At 44.5% G+C, this 24,943-nt stretch overlaps 2 protein-coding genes across 4 annotated transcripts in view; one reads left to right on the top strand and one right to left on the bottom strand.

The window, feature by feature from the left end:
• Window positions 1-2,694: 2,694 nt before the first annotated feature.
• pex2 (peroxisomal biogenesis factor 2) lies at window positions 2,695-8,882 on the bottom strand. 3 transcript variants are annotated; one of them, XM_019869457.1, is made up of 3 exons: window positions 8,070-8,879; window positions 6,709-6,725; window positions 2,695-3,796 (listed from the first exon to the last, which is right to left on the bottom strand). In XM_019869457.1, exon 3 carries the CDS (start codon window positions 3,792-3,794, stop codon window positions 2,859-2,861), a length of 936 nt encoding a protein of 311 aa, XP_019725016.1. In that variant the 5' UTR covers window positions 3,795-3,796; window positions 6,709-6,725; window positions 8,070-8,879; the 3' UTR covers window positions 2,695-2,858. The 3 variants fall into 3 exon arrangements, with proteins under 3 accessions (XP_019725016.1, XP_019725015.1, XP_019725014.1); XM_019869456.1 differs by lacking the exon at window positions 6,709-6,725 and having other exon boundaries at window positions 8,783-8,882; XM_019869455.1 differs by lacking the exon at window positions 6,709-6,725 and having other exon boundaries at window positions 2,695-3,799; window positions 8,783-8,879.
• Window positions 8,883-9,075: 193 nt separating this feature from the next.
• Window positions 9,076-24,943, top strand: part of LOC109515582 (GRIP1-associated protein 1-like) — a 49,722-nt gene continuing 33,854 nt past the window's right edge. The window contains exons 1-3 of the mRNA XM_019869454.1: window positions 9,076-9,444; window positions 18,982-19,031; window positions 23,587-23,707. Coding sequence (XP_019725013.1) covers window positions 9,415-9,444; window positions 18,982-19,031; window positions 23,587-23,707 — 201 coding nt within the window. The 5' untranslated portion in view covers window positions 9,076-9,414. The remainder of the gene's footprint in view (window positions 9,445-18,981; window positions 19,032-23,586; window positions 23,708-24,943) is intronic.

Here is a 24,943-nt window from a genome sequence, read left to right as displayed (position 1 = left end):
CCATCGGTACGTGCCAAATATGACGCTTCTTCCTCAAGGTCAGAGATGCAAGCACCGCATGGAGGCTGCGGAAATGACTTCCTTATTTTGGGTGTGATTGATTGTCCCCCTGACCCGTTCGACTGAAGAGGCGCTTAAGAGGAGGAGGGAGACGAGGATAATTGGGCCCGGTGGTACCCAAAGCCCGGCAGGTGTGCAGAGAACGCTCTCCGAGCTCTGAACTCTCCAGCACACCTCGGATTTAACTACCTCGGAGGAATGTGTTCCTGTTTTATTTCAGGCTCGTCTTTTATTGAGCAGATGAAACGTGAGCGATAGAGCGCTCCCATCGACATTTTAGACAAGCTACAACATGAGGAAAAAGCGCGCAGGTGTCGAAAACCGACAAATGGCGACTTGAATGGGAGATTTTTGTTTCGATGAGATACTGCGCATTTTAGGTCAAGTCCAATCTTTAACTTCAACCCCCCCCCGCGAGAAACAACAACATCCAAATGCCCGTGACGAAAGAAGCACAGAGATTCTTTTCTTTCTTGAAAACTATTTAATCAGGAAAATCAGTGAGTCACATGAAAGAAATGGAGATGAGGTACAGGCGGATAAAGAGGCTCATCAAAGAAGGAGCTCTAGTTAGGGGATTCAATGCCCGTTAATTCCCTTTCTCTTAAAACCTTCGTCAGTGGGGGCACAGGGCCAATTTGCTCCCTAAATGGCGACGTGTGAATGTGCAGATTGCTTTACATAGCCGCTGGGAATGGGGGGCGGGGGGGCTTCTTCCGACTTTGCTTCTCCACACGGAGCCCGTGAATTGGAAAAGATCCAAAGACAGATAGGCTTAATGCGGCCTTTGCTACCTACCTAAGTCCGCAGCCCCCCCCCCCAACACGTGGCTAATTCCATCCATGCTCTCACTCAATTAAGAGACTTTAATATACTCCTTCGGCTTTATCTTTCCTGGGAACTGGGGGACCTCTATTAAGAGTTGTAGAATACTGTCTGCAAAAAAAAAAAAAAAAACGGTTTATGGTGTAAGTCTCGTGGAATGTTAAGACAATGACATGTCCCGGCGGCATTCACGGCGATCATATCTCCGTCCCTCATCTCTCTTTCTGGGACTTGAAGTCCATGAATGTAATGTAGTGCATGAAATATTGACAAGCAGCTGCTCCTGGCTCAGGCTTTACGCGCATTACGACAGGCTTCATTAGTCAAAATGTCCCCGGTGAGGAGGGGGGGGGATTCCAAGTGTCCACAGAATCACGGTTTTACATCGCAGGTATGTCCGAAAGGTCCCAGTAGTGTTGTCACAAGTGATATACGTCAAACTCAAAGCGCAAGCTGTGAGTTTTCCCCTCTAATGTGGGCCAGACGTTCAACCGAGAGATCCTCGGGGCTTTGCTTCCTTCTGTGAATAAGCGTAGGATGCTCACAAAGCCCTGAGCATCGGACACTTCCTGGCTGTGGTATCCTGCTGCTATGGCATGATGAAAAAAACGAACAGAGGTACTTGTATGCACTTAAATATAATATGTGTCAATAGATGACAACAGTTGAGTTCTAAAAGTAACATTTTGCACCTTCCCTTTCTTGATTCTCATGAGATCCTGTTGAGATACAGTAACTTCCTGTCTCTGGTTGATCCGAGAGTAATGGTTTGCACAGTCTGCAATTAAAGCCCAGTGACGAGAGCTAGAATGGAAGGGGGTTGGGTGCGGGGTAGCAGCCCCCCTTGCCCCTCCCCAACCAAAACCTTCCCTCTGCTCTCGTCAGCCAGGAAAGGCCTCACTCAGCCGGGGCGCGTTTCGCCCGGGGCTGGGCTCACTGGTGGAGGTTAACTCCAGCATAAATAAGCATCTTTGGACTCATTACAGGGATTAGAGAGTAATTCGCCTGCGAGGAAGAAGACGACTGCCGGGGTTTTGGTACAGTTTACGACAGTCTTATGGGGGCGAGGGCCCTGGAGATTACGAGTGGGGAAGAGATGGAAAGGCAAGCAAGAGAGAGAAGGGCCAAGGGAGAAGAGAGGCTCGCTGTCAAGTGTGCGAGTGTGTGTGAGTCAATCCAAGCCCCCGGCTGCCCCCTTGATCTCCAGGATGTCGGGGCGCTGTGAAAATGGATCATGGGAGGGAGAACGACCAGGCCTGTCTAGAGGCAAGCGCCATGATTGTTATAACTTTCCCTCATCTCCCTCCCTCCACTTAACCGAATAAACACCCAAGAGAAGGCCCGAAATCAATTTTAATGATGTTGAAATACAATTTAGGCACAGAATACACAACAAATGCTAATTTAGCCATGATGAGGCATCAGAAATTCCCTCCATTATTTATTCAGCTGACTTTCTGCATTTTTCATCAGAACAAATATTCCCATTTCAACAAACACACACACACACACACACACACACACACACACACACACACACACACACACACACACACACACACAGAGAATTCGAAGCATAAATCAACACATTCTTTAATTAAATGTCTGCTCTGTGGGGTTTTCGGTAGTCTGTCCAGTCCGTCAAAGACAAACAGTTCTGTCCGAAGTCCAGCCAGAGAAACGGATTGTCAATACACGTGCACTGACATTAAACAGAGATCGTGGATGTGTTCAGAAGTAACGCAGACATCATAAAAACATGAACTCAAACAGTTGTGAATCAGAAATCGTATGCGTATACACATACAGTATATCCCTACGTTCGATTCTACCGTCAGTTATATCATTCTTCAATTCTTTTGATTGAAGTATAAAATGCTTATATCAGTTCCCTCGGATTAACCGGGCGGGAGGGACGGTGCTGCTCAAAATTTGCTCCTCAAAGACAAAACGGCCTTGGGGGATTCTGCCATCTAATGCCTGAGCAGCGTCTCGATTTTGGCGGGCTCCAGTCGCCTCGCCTCCGTGCCGCATTTTGGACAGCGGACGCAATTGTTGGCAATGCTCTGACTTTTGATACAATAGTAGCAGAAAACATGCGGGCAACCGAGCGCGTGAGGCATGGTCGGCCACTCGCCACAAAGCGCGCACTCTCGCCACGCCCCCTCTTTGTCCCGTGCGCCGCCCACGCCGCTTGGGTCCCCCCCGAGCACAAAGGAATAGATGCTAGCTTTCACTTTGCTCGTGTTGATGAGTGGCAACAGGAAAATGAGGAACTCGGCAAAGCCGTGCCACAGCAGCTCCCGATTCACGTATTGGTACGTCACGTCCCGCGTCACGCTCGGCTCGCTAAAAACCGCTTGAGCGCCAACCATCCTTTCAGCCAGGACCGGGTGGTAACCTGTTCTGAGAAACGCAAGAAAGTTGACGAGGCTTGCGAGACGGGCAAGGCCTGAAAGTGCGGCCAGGGAATTGCGGAGTGCCTTTTGGAATCCGTCAGAAAGAGGAGCTCCTGACGTCAAACCGAGGCACCGTCGGAGGCTGTGGGATCGCTCTTGGAGCCAGCGAGGACCTACTGTTAGCAGAAGCAGAGCCAACTTCTGCCTGTGGGACAGAGACTTGCGGAGGTTCGGGGAGGTGGAGATGTTGCGGTAGCGGAGGCTCAGTAAAGACTGGCCAACTGTGGCGCTGCCGGGATACAGAGTGAACCTCCAGAGGAGCAGCTGGAGCAACGCCTTCAGTTCGGGCTCCAGAGGGGTGAGGAGGCCCGGGCGTAAATTCTGGAAGCAGTGGCACAACTGGGTCCACAGCAGCTGCTCCAGGGCTGAGTCGAGCTCCAGAGCATCCAGCTGGCTGATGCGCAGGACGGGGGTCGCTGGCTCACAAGTGCTTTCGCCCTCCTTTTCCATACCTGCTAAAACAACAACAGATGTCAATCTTTGTTCAGTGTTTACGGCATGCACACACAGAACGACCACAGAGGTCCTCTTTCGCTACGTCTTGGATCCGCAACGTGCCCAAATGATTATTCAAAGATGCCCCCACTAATTGACTTTGCTTGACTTGATTTCACGATCGTATCAGCAGCACCGTGGCCAATCTATTTCAGATGCCACACTTGGGGAAAGTACCCACAGAGTCAAACGAGTCGAGAACAACTCGGTTGTGGGCAGGATCAGGGCCCCTGAGGCGAAGGCCATCTTGTTTGGAGGCTGATTTTCTCCTCATACATACGGAGGGAAATCACTTTTCACATTTAAAATCCGTCCTTAATGCAACCTTTGAGCCGTGCAATGCAAAGGAACGGGTGGGGAGGGGTCGTCATCTCCCTCCAGTGTATTAAGCACACACAATCCAAAGAAACCCGCACGCTCACACACACACGGCGAGGCCCGAGGCTCCTGGTGCCTGCACCCTCTGGAGATAGGAGTGTGTATACAAATCACATCACGAGGGATTAGGCTAACGGCACAGTCTCCGCTACGCCGTCAACATCTGCCAAATGTGGAACAGTCTTCCACTCCCCGGAGTCGACTCCATGCGGGATTGCGCCGTTGTGACGTCTGGACTATTTTGCGCGGCAAACCGCTTTCAGTTCCCCGGTTTTTATCTGGCCCTTTTCCTCCACCGAAACGCTTAGGAAATGGGCAACTCGCTCGCACAAGGGAGAGACGGAGCAAAAGAGTGACGGAGAGAGCCCGAGAGGGGCGCTTTTTGACACTGGCTTTTGTGTCTCGCTGAACTGGATTTGTCATGAGGCTTTGGAGATTTCCGTGGGGTAAATATGGCAGTTTGGACAGAAAGAGAAGGAGATGATGGTCACTTGAGAAGGCTCACAGGTGGGGGAGAGCTCATGTAATGCGCAGGGCCAATGGTTCGCTCCCGTCTCTGTATTCATGATGTTTCAATGGATGGACGAGTCGCCGTCCAACAAAGTCAGAATTAGCAAACCAATGGGAGGAAGGGCTGAATTTGTGTTGAAGCAAGCAGGTGTGACACATTCATTGAATTGAATTTGAAAATATATCGTGACTAGAACCGCGCATGTGACCCAAGAGGAGTTTGGATTAAAAAAAAAATAAAAGTAGCCTCCAAGTGTGAAGTAACCACAAAACAGGCGCTCCATTTTGTTTAGCTTAATCTTAAAGTTTTGCCTTGACGTGAAAAAATGTGCAGATTATGTGCCTTGCGTGTGGACGAACTATTTACTTACTGTAGGTTTGTCAAGAGTAGCCTTGATCTATGCGCTAATAGTGTGCTCAATCAATCCATCGAGTGCGCCGCCATACACACACACACACACATGCACACAAACAGCAAAGTGTACAGCAAGGTGCAGAAAAGCCCCACCACAGCAGCAACAACAGCACTCCCGGGAGGAGTAAACCCAGCCGGGTCCAATATTCTTTTCAAAGCCCTTTATCGAGCAGTTTACAAGTTCTGAATGAATCTGTTTTATTTGGGGAAACACTGTATTGACAGCCACCTATCAATAGTAATGTGACTATTGTCAAGGGTCTGTCAATATTAATGTAATTATGATGGAGTGGGATCCAGAGGATAGCGCAGAGTCGCGGGGCATGTTACATCTCCGGCCCACTGCCATATCAATAGCCGCGATTGCTATCGACACTTTCCTTTCAGACTTGCCGCACTTGCCAGATATACAACAAGCGGACACTTCAGTCAGTGCCATTTGAATTTACGGGGCTGATATTGTTGGACAGCGAGAAATCCATGGCTCTCGTGTAGTCAAAAGTCAGGCGTTGTGTCAGAGTAGAGGGCTTCGTGTGCGCAAGCCACACTGGAAAGCGGCTGCACGCAAACGGCGGAAGCTCACTCGTATAAAACCCGCACGTACATGCGGTCGATTTACTTAATAATTCCCTCCTGGCGGCTCAGCCGGGCAACCAATCAATCCCGACAAAACGGCATCCCTCGCAGAGTCACAAGGCCAGGTGGAAAAGTTCAGGGATGATAAAAAACAAGTCTCACACACACACACACACACAAATAAATAAATACATTAGAGTCCCCCGCAATCGGGGATATGATAAGCCCTTTTTAAAATCATTTAAGTTATTTTGATTCAGGCCGGATGAAAGTTGTCCGCCCGCGTGCATCCTGTTCAGACAAAGGATGAGAGCAGAGACTCAAGGCTGAATGGCAAGGCTTACTGACGACGACAACAACCATATCCAATCTAGCGGGCAACACGGTGTAATGTTGCCGCGAGCTAAATGTGGCTCTGACCGGTGTGGCGAAGGCAGACGCCGGGCAACAAAAGCACACAGAAGCCTCCCGGCTGCCCCGGTCCTCTAAAAAGTCACCCACAAGAAAAATAGAGCGGCAATCGGACAGATTAAAAAGACCGATATGTCAGACAAGGCATCCTGAAACCCCCGGCTGCGCTGTGGTGCTACTGTTTGCTGATACAGTGGAAGGGGGAAAAACTGGGCGCAAAGATAGCCAAGGAGGAACAAAATATGAGGAGCTGACCTTGAAACTAACAGCCACAATAAAAGAGGAGGGAACATTCCTGAAGCATATCTGCCATAGTGAGGGGCAAGGCGCCCAGGGAGTACCCTATAGACGCAGGAAAACGCTACTTTCTTCTTGACCTTGGCTTTGGTGTCAAGGGAGGGGATGAAGGTGTCAAGAGCAGGGGGCCAAAGGAAGGGGGATGCTAAAAAGGCCATTGCATTTTGTTCTTATACAGTACACAAAAGCAGCAAAGCTTCATGATGATTCCGTACCGCCATTCGGACATCTGGCGTTTCCATTATCACAACCACGGACTACTTTATTTCTAGTAGGCCTTACCTATTCAGTGGGCCAAGCTATATATATAAACACACACACACACACGCGCGCGCATGCGAACATTCGCCTGTTGCTATGCATTATCTCTCAATGCTTCACCGTCTTCACTTTGTTGTAGCAGCCAGTTTTTTTTTTTTTTTACCGCTCTAAGTCTCATCTCGAGCGAGTCATGTCTGCTTACGGTGGCCGTACACTGAGAAGTACACACAGACCATCATCTCCAATGTTTTTTTTTTTGTTTGTTTGTTTTTAAATTAGTGGCTGGGTGACATGCAGGGTTTTGAAATTTCCTTTCGACTGCTGACAAATTCAAAGTGGAAACCAAAACAGAGGCGAGTTTAACGATATGCAATGGAAAAAAAGGGGAATTGGCTAAGGTTGTCAGTGTAAATAAAACGATTGCTAAAAATGGATGAAATACCAAGTTTCCAACTTCTATTTCTCTTGCTCCTGGAAATTAATTTGTGTGAAACCTTGGGGGAATCAAAGCTATTTTTCTGAGCGCTTCGGCCCATCGTCAGTTTCCCCTGCCCTCTTTGTTGCCCTGTATTGGCGATGAAGGCTTGTGGCCCTTATTAGCCAAGAGCTGATAACGTCCTCACTGTGAGAGCAAATGAGGACGTTGAACGTAGAACTTTTAAAAGCGTGATGTCATACGACAGACCAAATGCATTGCGCAAAAGCTAAGATTACCCAGGCAGTCACCAGACTAATTGTTATGACTCTGTTTCATGAAAAATGAATGTGTGCAGATGCAAAAAGAGGGGTCTTCGGGACATGTCGGTGGATTCACACGGTAACGCTCTATCAAGACTCTTCTCTTTCACCGAGACTCCTTCGAGCCATAGGGTAAGGACACCAAGAGAATTCACGTTAGTTACTCCATAACATTCGACATACAAAAATGTTTCATCCTTTACTTCACCTGGCATACTCAGAAGGTGAATTATAAAAGAGAATTAACTGATTTGCTGAGGATGAAGGGTGAGTATGCTGAGGGGCGTAATGTAGTTAAACCAAGTTTGAAAAAAAAAATAATAAAATAAAATATATCATGAAATATTTAGAGGGCAAAATGCACAAAGAATGTCAAAGAAAATAAGGAGTGGCTAATAAATGAATACGCAAGGTTTAAAGGCCTGTTGGAGTCTGCAAAAAATAAAAATAAAAACTGAGTGTAGCACAGGGGTTTAGCTTCCAACAAAACAAGGATTGTAAACATAAAGCAAAATCTACAATGGAATGGTTCGAAATTAAACATGTCCAGGTGATACAAAACAAAATTTTATATCTTTATGTTTGAAACCAGATATGTGTCAAAAGGTTCAATGGGAGATTAAGACTTTCACAAGACACTGCAGTCTGTCTTGGGTGTAAAGTAGGGGTGTTTGTTCAGTTCCAGGCTAGCCATGGGTCATGTTTATCATACTCCATTCGCTGCTAAAAATTGCATTGCCCTCTGTTTTAAATTTTTTTGGCACCCATCAGTCTTCAAAAACCCCACATCTGATTCTTTTTCATGATAAGTAAAGAGCATTATTAGATAATCAGAGAGGGGATTAGTCTGTGTGAGAGCAGCGCATTCAAAGCCACTGGAAAAAAAGAGCTGATATAACCGCAGGACAGATAAGAGTAGAGGAGTGATGATTGGGATGAGAAAGATGAAGTGAATAGTCAAAAGAAATCAATAAGATCAAGTTAGCCTTGAATCTAGATGTCAGAGACCTTGATCTCTGGCATTGATTATTTAGTAGAATAACAAGAATCAAATGGGAGGAGTGTGCGACATTTTCAAAGTAATGCAGCCAGCGCTGCAGTTTCATCTTGGTCTGCACGTTACATCGAATGCTCGTAATCTGGCGGTTTTCTGATTTAATTTACAGGAAATATATGATAAAAGCAATAGTCATGTTGAAAGTACTGACAAAAGATCGACGCTGTGGACACATACGAGACATCCGACAGTGATAATAATATGCTCTTCGAAACAAGCGGGGTGTGCGGGAATAGATTACGTTTGGGATTTAATAATATAAAAAAAAACGTTTCCGCGTGACAGAAGAAATATTGTTACCCATTTCGAGGTAAGTAAGTTCAGTGTTTACAAGGAATTCCTCAGCACTGTGATCCTGACAGACAACAAACCATGTTTTTCCGGGATGCAACGTTGATCCCGCCCCGTCAAAGGAAGTGACCAATAGTGAGGTATAACGTCACCAAACGCTCCATGACGAACCGTATAGCCAATCAGGTGACGAAACGTCACGCAGCGGTAAACTGTGTTGAGAGCGTGTGCCCTTTAAAATAAAATTTAGAGGACTTTTTCTGTTGTGGTAACCTCCCATGGAGACCATTTTGCAAACGAATACAATGGACAAAAGGACAGTAATTCTAATATATTGTCTTTCATTTGTGATGTGCTGCTGTTGTTTTCCTCTGTCGTTTAGTAAACACCCACAACACGATGATGGTTTCTTCAATGAAAGACCGTGCACTTATTTGGAAAACAACTCTACACGCGTGATCTTAAATTAAAAGCATCCAGGGCAACGCCTAATTGCGGAAGAAGAGAGCGCCGCTCTCAACGCGTCCGCAGTCTTTCAAGTACAAGATGTCACACAGAGCTCACCTGCAAACCCATTTCAACAACTTTCGAAGGAATTAAAAACACTGCACGCGCAAAGGTTGAGATACCCGGAATTGGACATGAGGGCAAACTCAGAGGTGATGCTGCAGGTGAGATCGCGTTACTCATCGGACACGTCGTTCGGTACACATGCACTTTGGGATATAGGTGAAAAAAAGTTCTGCCTTCACGGGTGCTGTGGTCAGGTGGGACATTTTGAGGTAATTTACTGAAGGGTACTTACGTTTTGTTTTCCCTAATATACAGTATGCACGTAAAGTCAAACGAGGTTTTTCCTTTCAACTCTCAGACTGTCTTACAATTTGGAGGTGCCGTTGGAATTGGACGGAAAAGACCAGAACATCACTTTCATTGCCATTTGCCCAGATATAAACGAAATAAATCGAGAGAAACCACAATTAAACATTTGATAAGTATTCGGGTTACAGTAAACCGGAACAATATGCTTCCAAACAACACAGTGGATTCAGCATTTAGTTTAAAAAAAAAAAAAAAAAGTACAAATTGAATCAACTGAATTTTGTATCGCATAATTTGCTCCCACCAACTATTGTTATTGGGTTACTATACATCCAGTCCAAATCAAAGAACGTCCACTTCCCTGGGACATGCTCATAAGGAGATGGCCTCTGTTCTGTCAGACAAATAGCAGGAGGAAGTACAGGGGCCACTTTCATAAAGCTATGGCAATTGTAACAGGTGGCAAATTGCATTATGGTTCAATCGGAGTAGCACAGATCAGTTAGACTGATCCCAAGTCATATTTAAAAAAATAAAAAAAACACACACACAAGCGAGCTTTCTAATCATCTAGATTGTCATGTGACATAATTTAACGACAGAATGTAGTCTGCGTGAGCCGGGCTGTGCATCAACTTAAGCGTAACAAGGTTTTCGAGACGGCTTTTGGTCAGCCAGGCCCATTCAAGGGCCTTCTTAACGAGGTTATGTGTTTGGAACCCAGCGGCTCCCTTGTCCTAAAGGCTGATGTGAACTCTACATCATAAAGCCTGTCCACTGAAAAAGATGAAGTAATTCAACTCACCGTGGGTTTGTGTTGCTCCCGAACCGTATTGCATGTGCAACTTTTCCTTTTATCATATAGAAATTATGCACATTCGTCAAAGAAGCCTAACTTGCATTTTTGTGAAGCTACTCACTCACCATGGACGTTTAAGAGTTTTTACTCACTCAAAAAAATGATTCAAACGAGACACACTGCATTTCTTTGCACAATTCCTCGAAGCTGACGCTCTTTGAGTCTAATTGATATTCACCATCATTCAGTGTAGCTCTTTTTACTTTGCTTACCACCACAGTTTTTTGTTTTTTTTGGTGTCCTCTCCACCACAGACTTAAAGTGCCCATTGTGGTCCCATTGCATTAGCACTGTTGGATGCAGCATTTTAAAATCAAAACACCAAATTATTTTTAATTAAATTATGAAATCAGTGGATTCTAGCTTCACAGCATGAACCTGGCTAAGATGTTGACCTTTCATAGCACGCAAGGAGTATCCGAAACAAATGGAAAATACTGGATACAATGTGGTCTTCACATTTCTCGTCTTATTAAAGCATGATATATATTTATATTTTTTAGGGGTATCTCATAATCTGGCACCCCTGTCATGCAAGTACTGTATGTTTGTTTATCTCAGCTCTAGGCTTTTGTTTTGGCTGGTAGCAAACATGTGGAACATTAATGCCAATTCAATACCCCCTCTTGCACATGATAAAAGTAGGGCAGTCATGATGTTAAGAAACAAGCATGGTCCTTCTAACAACAAGCCTGTGGTTATTATGATGCATTATTCAATAATACAGAGGAGGTGCGAGTGGCATCAGCTTTGCACTCCTCGATCTCGCTAATGCATTTTTTTTCACCTTCTCTTCTAATGCTCGATTTACGGGATGTTTCTGGTGACCCGTCGTAGCAAGACCTACAGATTTACCCCTTGTAAACTATCATACCGTAGTAGAACACAAACGCTTGAATCGCACTGGCAAAAATTTGGACTGGGCATAGCTGGAATGATGGTCGTCAAAGGTTTCAGAGTGAATATTTTAATAGTGGAAACTCTAAAGTGATCCAATGCAAAATTCAACCAGACATCTATGCTGACCGAAGCACCGTCATGCATGACAGGCACGACTTCAACCATTCGACTGGGATTTCAACTCCCCTGAATCTCTGAATGTTTTGCCCCCACAATTGTACTTTTCTCTGTCACTTTCTTTGTGGGTCCCTGTGGGAAAAGTGACTTGATGACCATAGAACTCCAGATGCAACTTATGGCGACATAGGAAAGAGGTGTGGTCATCTCGCTCCTGGTTGCTGATAGAATATAAATGTTATCATCTCTATTTTTACCGTTGTAAGAGTGTCAAGAATGTAAACGTGTTATTCAAGCAATGCTTGCCTGTGCTGTTGAAATTTGAAACTAGTACTCCTGTGAGCATCACGAAATGAATTGTGACTTGAGAAGTTGTTGCATAGCCGTAGTGGGTTTTATTTTTCAGCAAAAAAATGTTGACATAGGCATGAGAGCATAATGGCACTTGTCAATCCTCTTTTTCAAAAGTAAAGACCGCATGGAATCAAGACGGGAAAGTTGTCATGATCACTTTTGTGTGAGCTTCCTGTATTGTTCGGGTTCAGTAATGGCCAGTCTTTGAATGAGCTCGTGTGATTTATTTATTTATTTATTTTCATGTGGAAATGTAGTTGCAGCCTATTATACGGCACATTCAAGTACATGCCTGCTTTTGTGGTGGAGGTCGGCAGGGCAGCGTTGTGTCCTCTCCATGCAGTTTGCAAAAGTCACCGGAATACAATGCACTACAGTTCTTGGCATTCAACAGCTTTCCACCTTCACCTCCTGGGGCTTTTGTTTGGTGCATTTCCTGAATAGGCGGAAGAATAAACATGTTTACATTGCAAAAATAAATAAATAAATAAATAAATAAATAAATGTCCACTTAAAGTGATAATCACCAAGAGCTTATTCTTGCGGGAACAAAGGCAAAATTGCTGAGCTGATAAAAATGACATTTTCTTTGTTCAAAATACTACCAAAAATAACAAATAATCCTTCTGCCTATTTAGTGAGACAGGAGAACCGTTTTGACATTGATGGTGACCAAAAAAGAGAGTATCGGCCGGGGCAGCCGAAGAAAATGGTGCGAAAAATTAGAAGCATCTCCATTGTGTTAACTCGCCAAACTTGAATTGTGGGCCGGCTGTCCATTGAGGCCGCTTTGGATGTTTTCACCCTCTCGATTGGTACACAAATACAAACAAATGGAGTCACTCGCGCAACAGTCTATTATAGTCGTCCGGGGACAACAGTGCGTTTCTGCTCTGATGTCCATAATGTGAAATCCAATCAAATGAAGAGCATTTAGAGCTACTTATGGACCTTTCCAGCATGTAAACAATGCAATGAACTCTGTAATCGGAGCTTGGCGAGCATCTGGATTGAATTGTCGTGTAAGGTCTCGTTGATGTACAATAGAGTCGGACTCAAATTGACAATCCTCTGTCCAGAGTTTTTGCAGGCATCATTTCGGTCTTTGTATTCTGGGCGTTAGAACAAGCGTGACTATTCTTTTGTCTTTTGGCTCAACAAAGCGGTGGGAGGGTGTACTCGTCTTCCTCGTTGACACAACACAGGACTGCGTAGGACACGGCACGACTTTGAAAATAACATTTATGGTAACCGGTGATGACGTTTTGCTTTTTGTCTGTCTGGAACGTAACTCACTCTATGGTAGGAAACCTTTTACTTGGAATAAGCAAAGTGACATGGAAAACCTCACTGAAGGTTAGAAAACGTGACGACTTGGAAGAATCAATTACGTCGTTGCAATGAACTTTGAAAGGGACGCGGAGAGGTGGATTGGCTGTGTTTTAAGAGATTTTGAAGGTCTTGGACATGGTTGGTTTTGGTCAAAGGCAGTCAATGATATTTGCGGGATGGTGATGTCTCACTTACAGGTGCTTGCGACAGTTCTCGCAGCTCTCTATTTTCCCAGATGGGGAGGCGAAGCAAATGTTGACCTTCTCGTCTCGGTTTCGGTCTGGAAAGATCTTAAAAAGCGTAGCTATAAATTGCTAACTGTAAATAAGGGTCAAGGCGAAAACACAGTTTCACATACCTGTTCATTCATCTCTTTTTAGGCGTTGGCAGTGCCTTCATATCCAGAATCGAAATTTGGGCTCCACTTTTTGCCCGAGAGCAATCTGCACGAGTCTGATAAGACAGTACTGTAAAACTTGATCGAGCGGTTCTTTGTCTGTTGGGAGCATATTTTAACACTCGGTGTTTGGCTTCTTGTCTTCGGGCCAGCGTGGCGCACGGTTGAGGGGCCTCAACGGGATCAGAGTGTGATTAGGATCAGTTCGGATCATCTGAGCTGCTGGCCCTCTCTTTGATCCGTTCATCTCATCAACACCATACAATGGTTAAATGCTTACAATACCAGTTTATCAAAATAAACCCAAACCAAAAACAGGTTTTGGGGGGATTGATTGTGCACTCTTTTGATGGACCGTTTTGTTGTTCTGTCGTCTGAAATATGCTGTAGAGCCATTACTCTCCGTATTTTATCTTCAAAATACAACTATTTATCATCGGTGAATCACTCATTTACCAGAAGGTTCACCGATGAGACATAAATGTAAATCTGTGGCCACAAATTACTTGTGGCGTCATGTTTTTTTTTTTTTTAACCGATGTGATACGTATTGACTTAAGCCTAACCATTTAACACAAAGCGATGTATCTCTTTTTTCAAACCATACAATTCAACAGGACATGGGCGATTTTGATACAATATTTGGATACAGAAGCAGTGGCTTTTCTGTCAACAAACCAATACCCTAACTCTAACCCAAATAAACGCTTTTTTTTTTTTAAACCAAGTCAGCTTTACGGATTCCACAATATAAAAAAGAAACTGATATCAGAAGCAGCGATGCCGTTTTATTTCTTTTCGCACCTGGCTTTGCAGCGAATCCGACTCGTATGGTCAATGACCTTTAACCCTCAAAATGCCACACAAAGCTATCCCGATGGCAGTGGGGGGTTTTCTGCATCACCTCAATGCAAAAGGACAGCTTCAAATTGGCACCCATCATTGTGCACGCCATCGTTGATGGCGATCAATAGAAGCAGTTTAAATGAGGTTAAAGTTCACGTCGTCTGAATTTTTTTTTTTTTTGCAAGCTTTTGAACGTAGCAACGTCTTTAGACTTCAGGAAACCCAATATGATATTAATATCTCCAAATACAATTTTGTTGTACCGTTGACGTCAAAGCGAGATGTCCTTTGAGGTACAACGCTTGGCATTGACTCCACAACAACTCCCTCGTGCGGCCTTGATCATTCTCTCGCAGACACTCGCGCGCATCACTTGAAGTGGCAGCGGCCTGGATGAAAAACGAAACAGACGTGAGAGCGAGAACCGGAGGTCAAGGCGTTGCGGTGGCTGACTATGCTAATGTGCTTGTTAATGACTTGGCTGTGAGTGATAATTGATAGTCTTCATGACCATATTAGCTCCACTGTCCCACCATGGCCAGAGAGAATCCTCCCCCACTACCGCTCAGGCAGAAATGAATTCCCCCATTTGATCCTTGAAATAATTAACTAATTAGCCTAATTAACATCAATAGAGGTGCCGATAGCAGCGTAGACATTTCAGGGACGTTGTCTCTATTTGCAATCCAAGGACTTTTCAAAGCGGGTGGGCTGGCGGGTTGTAATAGGTGGGGTGACAAAAACAACCGCTCGGGTGCTACATCGAAGGACATTTTGAGAGGACAGGGAGGTAAAAGGTATGGCAAAGTTCCAATGTTCTCGTGGTTGTGATATTTAACTCTTTGACGATAAATATAACAATGAGTTAATCGGACCCCCCACCCCTCCCAAAAAAGAAAAAAAGACAATAAAAGGCATGAGAGACTGAGAGAGGTTCCTAATGCTGATTTATGAGTGCTTGGCGGTCTTTAACTGAAATAAATGGCTTGTGGGAGTGGCTGCAGCATTACTCCCTGTACAGGATACTAAGTGCATTGTAAGGTCAGCCATAAGGCCAAACTTACATATGTAGTGCTCTGCCCTCGTAAACCTTGGTTAATATATCAGCCCCGGAATGGAACTCTTCCTGGTGCATCTGAAACACTGACGGCAGGGGCTGTCTTATTTAGCCAAATGATTGTTTTTTTAATGCTTCTAAATTTGAGGAGTAACCACATTTTTGACCTCAGGTTTGGTAACCCCTGTGATTGTAAATGTGTCCGCACTCCTTTAACTTGCCCATCCCTGCTATCGTCTGTCATCATTGTTGCAATCCGCATGCCACTGGCTTCTGAGGGACAAAAATAACCTTTACACTTTTGCACACGCTACTTTGAACATGCAGGCCTTGACATGGGCACTCGGCAGCTCTCGTGTTCCTTGTAGTCACCATCACGCTGAATTGGAGTACTGTATTCCATTTTTTTTCTCCATCTTGTAATATCTGTTCATACGCACACGTTTCTGCATTAGTTTTTTTTCCCCCCTCCTCCGTTGGTTGCTTTCAGTTGACCTGGCTCCAGACAAAAGGCTTGAAGGAGAGTGGAGAAATGAAATGATTGCATAAATGGATAGCCATTTTTGGAGAGATAAAGAAACGAGAAGAGATGAGAGGGTGAGGGGCAACTAGATGAGAACGGAAGAGACAGGAGAATATTACAAGGTTGGCCGTTGCGAAGCAAGGAATAGAAATGAAGGCTAAATGGAAGAAAACATGAACCTTGACAGAGGAAGGAAATAAAGCATTTCTGTGAATGATTGTTGCAATTTCTCGGTTTCTTTACTCATCACGGTACCATCAGTTTGACTATGTCGGTCCGAGTCTTGATGATGATGATAATCATTTCATTATTATTAGCGTTATTGTTCTTCATGTGCTTATTTCTGATTTCTGAATCCTTTATTAGTTAAATCCAATCTTTGTATGTATTCAGTCACATTTACAAAAACGGACAGGCACAAAAGAAGACGTCACGCATTAGCGTTTATGAAAGTGTTTAGGGGGGCTCATCTCTTTATCATCTTCTATCTACAAAGGAGGAGGTAGAAATATTTTGGAGAAAAGAGCCGAGGCTTTTCCATCTCATTTCGTCGACAAAAGATGAGGTCACACCATTGCTGCACAGAATAAATGCATCACAGTTTTTTAACTTGCATCCCTTTATAAAACCGGCAAACATCCATCATCTCAGAAATCTTGCCACAAATAAATGGATTCCCAAATCTCTAATCTTTGTAGGGCTCATGAGCATAGATTGGAGGACTTCACGAAACGGTGACCACCGGTGAAGGATTATCAACAGAACGCACACGAGCACGGTGATCCGTAATGAGACCTTATTCCGGACACCCGGCCAGTCTGCCCGTAAATTCCATCCGTCACTCGGCACATACATACTTAATCAGCTAATGTTGTTGTTTTTTTTTTTTTTTTTCCTTATTAATTTGCTCCCTTTTCTGATTTATCGAAAGTGCCCTGCATCCCACCAATATTTTGTCTCTTTTACAGTGTAGAGCAGTGGAGGAGGCAGTGTGCTTATTCATGTACTTAAGGGATTGCATCTGTAATGAATTGACTAGCTGTTTAGGCCACCCAACCAAGCCCACTACTCACCTCAATAATGTAAGCAGGTCGTAACTCCTTCTAACCCGCGACATTACAAAGACATGCACATATTCATTCAGTCCATCTATATTAGCCACTGAGCTCGATCCGTGTCAGGGTCCTCTCGGTGCAGATGCAGTGTAATATCCATTTTTATGTTGGGGGGGGGGGGGTTGCGTCTGGCAAGAAGCACATCCCTCTGTAAAGATTTACTCCAATTCTTGCATTTTTTTTCAGTTATACTCTTGTAAAAAGGAAAAAAAAAACAACACGGAATAAAAGTGGGGGGGGGGGCGCTCATTTATTATTTAATGCGTGAACTGGAATTTTAGAATTGTACAAACATATATTTGCTGACTGACCGTAGTGAAGGACACTGTCAGCATTAAGTCACGCGTGCTGCATTTGAAATACTTTGAACATTGTCTTTAGTTGTAGTTCGGTTCAGTTCAACAAAAAAGCCATTGCCTGATCCCGTCTCAAATTGCTCCGTACCATATCGAATCAGTCCGCTTTCAAATCGAACCGTCCTTGAATCGAATCACACGCCATATCTTGAAAAACGTATGCAATCGTCTTTTTTGGAAAGTTGCACACCACTCATAAAAATATTCTCCAGAGACAAAAACTTTGCATTCTGATATGCACACTTGAACGCGGGTAAACACATACACATGCACACACACGCGTTGGCCAATGAGTCATAGCTGTCGCTATTGATTTGCTTTTCTCCAAATGACCCCTGTCACTGCAACGATAGAGTGCCTAATACTTCACCGCTATAGTACCGTGTCTCTCTCTCTCTCTCTCTCTTTTTCATACACTCCATCACTGTATACTATTTTTCATTTTATGAAGAACTTTATTTTAAATGCATGCTGCTTTTTCCCGTGTTTGTTAGTTTGTGGTCTTCGACAACTGCCACGGCCAAGAATATTGGCGCCCCTGTGCTTCTGTCTGACAATGCGCCAGTTCTCCCCCAAAGTTGTAGCCATTTTAAAATCCCAGGTCGTCCCATGTTTTTCTTTTGTTTGCATTGGAACAACACAAAGAAAAAAAAAGCAGAGAAAAATCGGCACATCTCATCATTCCATACCCAAGTCCACAAATGGCAGGACAAAATAATGCAAGAGAGAATGTTATTGCAAGTGTGCCGTTCTCCTTGAGTTCAGAAGGGAATTCACATTTGGATGCGGGCAATTTTGAAATCACACTTGGCAGTCACTTGAAATGGGGACAAGGCGACGCGTCCTCTGTGTTGTGTGTCTGCGTGGACAACGCTGAGCGTGGCGAAAAGAGAGAATTGTCAAATTGATTTGAAAAGCCAAATTGTGGCAAAGCATTGACAGTGTCAAGGCTACAAATAGGTTACCCCGGAGCAGAAAAAATAAAATAAAATAAAATAGTAATAATAAACTCCCCAAATGGCTTAAGACAAAGTGCCGGAGTGGCCAGCCGTGAGTCCAGATCGAAATCTTCTGAACAGCTGTCGAAACAGCAGTTGGGAAGAAGCACCCTTCAAATCTGAGAGACCTGGAGCAGTTGGCAACAGAAGAGGAAGAGTGGGCCAAAATTCCACAGTTGTAAGAAACTTGCTGAAGGTTGCAGAAGCAATCGATTTCAGTTATTTGTTCTACCAAATATTTTGTCCAAGCTGCCATGGATTTTCTCCGCCCCCCACCCCCCAGTCCATTTGGGGACTTGTGTGTGGAATGAGCAGATTTTCCTTCTGTTTCTTTGTGTTGCTGCAATGCAAACTAAATAAATAAACACGGGAAAAACTGTCATAGTGATAATTTCTTGGGAAAAGTGTTACATTTCACAGAAGCACAGGGGTGCCATTGTAATGTTGTTTCATGTATATCTTTTTTTACTTTCTTCCAAAATGACCTCTCAGTCAGCGAAGTGACAATGTGAACCCTGTTGTTTTTGCACAGATGTCCGACGTCGAGCTGACGACTTCTCGCTTTGTTGGACCGGCCCAAAAGTATGTATCTTCCTTAACTTTCAAAACAGACGCCGGTGTTAACTTTGATGATCAACCACGTACCTACATGCACACAAACACAAATCTCCCCATGCTTTGACAGAGGGGGGGCAGGGAAAGTTGGCCTCAGGGACTGGGCTGCTCCTCCTCAGGGAGCCTGAGCTCCACAGCAGATAAGCGCATCAGCAACTCCTCCCCATGGCAATATGTAAATCCCTCAATGATATTTCCTACCAGCACCCAGTGCTGCAGAACCCTTAAAGACTTGCCAGGCCTATGTTTTAGCCGCCCCCGCTTTGAGAGGGTTATTTTATTAAGTTTCACACGAAACAAGACAAGACGGCGACAATAACTTTTCACCATTGCAATCTCGATCCCTTCGGATTTGAGATATAGATGAACACAACTTGACATTTTTTTTCTTTGTATTTACTTGCCATGAATCCACGACAGTGACCAGTTGTAGTTATAGAGAGCGAATGCAACATTGCAGCGCGATGATCCCTTTGCATTACCGTGCCTTTGTTTTTATGACGTTCAGAAGCCAAACTCAAAGGCTTTTGCGCATCTTAGGAGAAAATCCAGAACGTGAAGGCTGCTTTAATGTCATTGTGTAAAAAGGAACACGGCATCCGCCATCTTGTGCCACCAGCGGAAGCCATCTGAAAAATGAAGAACAGACTGTATCCCGTGACACCGAGAGAGTGAGCAATAGCTTGACGGCAATTAAAGCTCCCATCCAAATCGGGGCTGCGGGCGCACATGGAGTTTGGGGCATTTTCGCCATGATTTGAACTGAGGGGCAGAATGGCTCTGCAGTCAGTGAGCTCAGGGCGGGGAGGGGGGGATTTACCTTCCACCCTGAGTGCTTTAAACGGCTGCACATATAGTCATACTAAAATAAATGAAATGAGTAAATCAGGCCTCATGAAATGAAATGACAGGCAGTTTGAAACAGCGGGTGAGTTTTGTGTGTGCGCACGCGCTTGCGCGTGTGTTTCTTGCCACCAGCGTCAACATTAAATACATCAGATTGAAGCCACCCTCTAGGGTGGCATCACTCAGCCAGGTGTGTGTACTTGCGTGCACGGCTATGTGGTGAAATCCTCAGTCTTTTATCTGCGCTTCCGTTCCTCCTCTCCTTTTTTTTTTTTTTTGTTTATTTTTATATTTATACTTTGCATTCAGATAGTGTACAGAACACACACACACACACACACACACACACACACACACAGGCTGATCTATCAATGTATTGATGTGCGAGTAAGTGTCATTTTTTTTTTCTTCTTTATAAAATCTCCCGGAGAGTTTTTGCAGTTATCTTGAGTGCCGTTTTTCTTATCCGTAAAAGTGTTGGAAAGTTAGTTAGAGGGAGAAAAAAAAAAGCTTTGCTTAAATTCCTCATCTCACCAAGTAAAGGTAGCCACATTCACGGGTGGTTTTACCCCCTGCCATTGGTGCAACTGTTATCGTTTTCAAACTCCAGATCAGTTGGCTCTTGCCATTTTTTTCGACTTTGGCTCGCTCCCCGTCGCTGCCACGCACCTCTCTGTCAGGACACGACGCGGAAGTGTCTCTTTTTCTCCGTATTGACTTTCCCAGGTCAGGCTCCTCTTCCCCCTATTAGCTCAAGCTAACTGATCAATACCCGGCCCCGTGGTAGGCCTGCGCGGGGACCCGTGCCTGCGCCACGAGCAGGATATTACCACTCTCCCCATTGCATGATCTCATAACTAATAATCGGATCATATCCAGAACGTTACAGCTGACCTAGCCTGTGCTACAGCCGCTCTAATGACGACGTCAATCAATCATGACGGCTTTCGCGCACGCTTCTCAAGAGATTCCCCCCCTTCGTGATTCGACTCTTGGCATCTCCTAGCCTGCTGTTTGCCCAGCCGGTTAGTTGCGACGTGCCGCCATGCGTCATGCATAAACAGCTGCCAGGGAAGAAGGGAGGCTGAAAACTTCATGTAGAAAGGTGGCCAGCCACCAAAGACAGAGAGAGGGAGCACCGGTGAATCTGCAAAGCTTCGCTGTGTGAGGAGGTGTCTGTCCATTTGCCGTTTATTTCCGTGTGTGTGTGTGCGTGTGTGGCAGCGTGCCAGCCAGTGCCATCTGGCTGCTCGACAGCGCTCCTCTCATTAACAAGGGGGTTAATTGCTGTGGCAGCACCCAAGCTGTGTCAAACATCACCCTCGGGAGGAGGAGGCAACAGACCATCGACGTGTTGGTGCGTGTTTGTGTGCCAATAGAGTGTGCGGGAGAGACCCGTGGCACACATAAAAGAATAACCTGTTGTACATTAACCTTTAAATGTGAAGCGAGGAGCGAAAGGCGCCATTTTGCGTCTGCATTTGTGGGCGCGCTCGTGCACATGGCGTACGCATTTGAATGTTTCTGTTCTTCTGAATGATGCCCTGTCGCTGTAATGGCGTAGAAAGAATTAGGCTTACAAAGCCAAACGTCTACAGCCCCGAGGGCAAATGCGCACACACGCACCCACAGCTTGCGCACACTCGCATCAGGGGCAAGGGCAGGGAGGAGCAATTTGCATGTTATTACTGCATATTCATGACAAATTTTGTTAGCTTTTGCCTAATGGGCCCGAGTGACGGGTTGAGAAATTGAGAGCGTGCTTGAATAAAATACACACACACACACACACACACACACACACACACACACACACACACACACACACAAGCACACGGATGCACTGGTGCTTGCCCTCTTCTCTGTCACACAATAATCATCATGACACTTAGGACTCCAAGTGGGAATCCCCCTTTCATCTGTCAGCATATTGTAGCGTTTTTTTGTTGTTGTTGTTGTTTTTTTTTTTAATGCACAGCTACTTAACAGTAGACATACAGCCTCATAATTAGGAAGCGCGCAGAAACTCACACACTGGAATGATCACAGCAGCTGTGGCATCAGTCGACCTGATGACCTTCTTGCATTCGAGCGATGACGTGGTGTATGCGTCGCTACTTAAGAAGAGTTTCAAAACTCCATTTTTTTTTTTAGGCCAACTCTCTCTTTCTGGTGTGCTGAACCAAATGGTTCAAAATTGCATATTGCGGAATTGTAATCAAAACTAGAAATATCTTTTCAAAGTACGTCTTTGGTCGCTCCCAGTCGTCAAACAAACTCACATTGTTATTGCTGTGTTTACATTCGGAAAAAGGCAGCAAATATCGAATAGCATTGCATGTGCTTCATCTAGCTTGAGAAAAAAAAAAAAGTTAAATCCATTTCCTTGACTCGCGTCAGCCTGTACGATGGTTAAACACCAAATCAAGCACATATACTGTATCATTTGTCTCCATAAAACTGTCGGGGGTAGAAAATAAAAAAATAAAATGAATGCATTTTCTTGCTATATTCCTCAATGTTCACGTACAAATCTATTAAAATTGCAAGTGCTTTTTTTTTCCCGCCAGCACAATTCATCTCACCTCTTGTTGTTCACTTGAACACAGGATTTGTGTACGTCTTGTTTTTCTTTTTTTGGTTTGTGTATATTGTTTTTGAATAAAACGCTGTGCAAAGTTATCACTCAAAACGAGTGCACTTTATTGTGATCGTCTGATAGAAAATGATAGCGAGACACGTTCTTTTGCTTGAAACAGAAGCAGGCTCTAATCTAAAGTCATCTTTGGCTTTCACGCCATTTGACTGAAAAGTTTGTTTTGCCGAAGTGAAAGATTTAACTCTCGATGCTCTCTATCCACACTTTTTTTTTTTTTTTTTTTTTGTCAAACGCCGCCTTTCCCTCGCTGCTTGGCACCAACGTGCCGACACGCTTGATCAAATGTGAGTTTTAACATGTTTAATCTGCGCAAAGTTTCATCTGAACAGGCTAGTAAATATCAAAATGTGTGTGTGTGTGTGTGTGTGTGTGTGTGTGTGTGTGTGTGTGTGTGTGTGTGTGTGAGAGAGAGAGAGAGAAAGCAAGGGAGAGAGCGCATGAGATTGTGCCTTTATGCCTGCGTGTTTGTGAACTGTGTGATGTTTTTTTTTTTTTTCCTCTCCTTTGCCACCTCGGGTATGTGACAGCTGTCACTGGTGACTTAAGGAGTTTTCTGGGCAGAGTTAGCATATTTTTACAGTTGGGACACACACACACACAAACACACACACACGCACGCACACACAACAATCTGATTCAGTTGCCATCGTTTGGTGTGACTTTTAACATCTTTTTGCATCTTGTGAATCATATTGGAACCACACGCAACATTTCAGTCGTGTTTTCAGACGTCCTGACTGTTATTTTGATCGTTTATATTTAGGGCGGCCCGGTGGTCGACTGTTGAGCGCGTAGGCCTCACCGCACAGAGGTGCGGGGTTCAATTCCGGCTGCATGATATGTATTTAATACATATTATACATAATACATGTATAATAATACATATTCCATACATTTTTTTCCTCCACTGATTCTAGAAAATAGTCTTGCAATGGAATTGTACTCAGTGATACATACCTCATCTTAAAAAAAAAAATAATAATAAAGTGGACAACTCACATGTTTATTTTCTTACAGCTCCGGTTGTGTGATCCAGAACACTTGCGATCCAGAGGATCCAATACCCTGCACACAACCCCAGCATACAGCGTCGGAGGTGGCCTGTGAGTCGAGGGGAAAGACTTTGCAAAATGAAGAGGTACCGTAACTCTCTCATCCTATTCCATGCGCAGGCATCTTTAACAAGAGGTTGAGGCTCGTGTGATGAATTACCCGCGTATCCCCGAGCTGCGGGTAACAAACATGGCGGTGGTAAGCTGGGTGTTGCTCAATTCAACCCACCGCTGTTTTTATTGTCTTCTGTGGCTTTTGGTTCAGGCACATGGAAATACTCACTGGCTCGCTTTCATCACCATATTATTGACACTACTTTCATTTAGTGGATAGTGAACCAAAATATGATGTCCGACCCATGTCCTTTACAATTCAAGACAAGCATCCAAGTTGTCTTTGTATCATGACATTTTTTTTTTCCCCAGGCTGATTGCCACGCTCAAGTGACCGTTTCCGGTGACCCCAATCTAATTGCTTCTTGATGTTGTTTGTTTACCCCTTTGTGCCTGAGCGAATGACTGGGTTGCGGAACCGCATGCTAGAACTTCTCTTCAATGTACCGGTAGTTCAACAAATGCTTCCCAGGTTGACTTATGTCGACACGCATGCTCAGGTGGGAAGAAACGCAGGTCTGCGGCAAGTCCCTTGAAATCTCCAGTCGGTGTCTTGGTGTTTTCAGTGACTTGCAAAATACCTCTCTCATCATTTATTTTCTGTCTGTAAGCGTAACACAGATGAAACGAGCAAAAAGGGCCGGGTCAATGGACCTTAAAAGAATTTCTGAAAGGCGACGAGAGAAGCCAAACAAAGGGAGTTCGAGTAGAGGAGGAGGGCAAAAAGTGGGCTGTGAGAGCTGCTCTTTGGAGTGCGCAGGTGAACATGTTCATTCAGTAAATAGAGCCGCAGCCAAAATGGATGACACTGTGTAAACGAGGCTGCGAATGCGAACGGGAATTCTCCTCAGCGTCTCCTCATTTTAATTGACTTGCAGGATGAAAGTGAGTAACTCCATCGTAAAACCCAGCGGAGATCATTTGAACTAATTCAAGACCAACACGGTTTTCCAAATTTCAAATGGATTCAAATTGCTCCAACTTGCATTCTTGCTGCATCATCATTGTGCTGTTATTTCCCTGCCCCCCCCTTCAGTCTCCACCCAGCTTTATGTTGACTTTCTTTATTTCTGACAATTCAATTATGTCATTTTGTCTTTTTAATCGTCAAAGAAAAAAAAACAGTATATCTACATTGCTGACATACACGCGTGAGGGTTGGAAAAAAAAAAACAGCAAAACACTTCACCTTAATTCAGACCTCAGAC

The sequence above is a fragment of the Hippocampus comes genome, unplaced genomic scaffold (assembly GCF_001891065.2).
Source record: "Hippocampus comes isolate QL1 unplaced genomic scaffold, H_comes_QL1_v1.1 scaffold149, whole genome shotgun sequence".
Classification (NCBI taxonomy): domain Eukaryota; kingdom Metazoa; phylum Chordata; class Actinopteri; order Syngnathiformes; family Syngnathidae; genus Hippocampus; species Hippocampus comes.
This window is presented reverse-complemented; position numbering and strand designations above follow the sequence as displayed.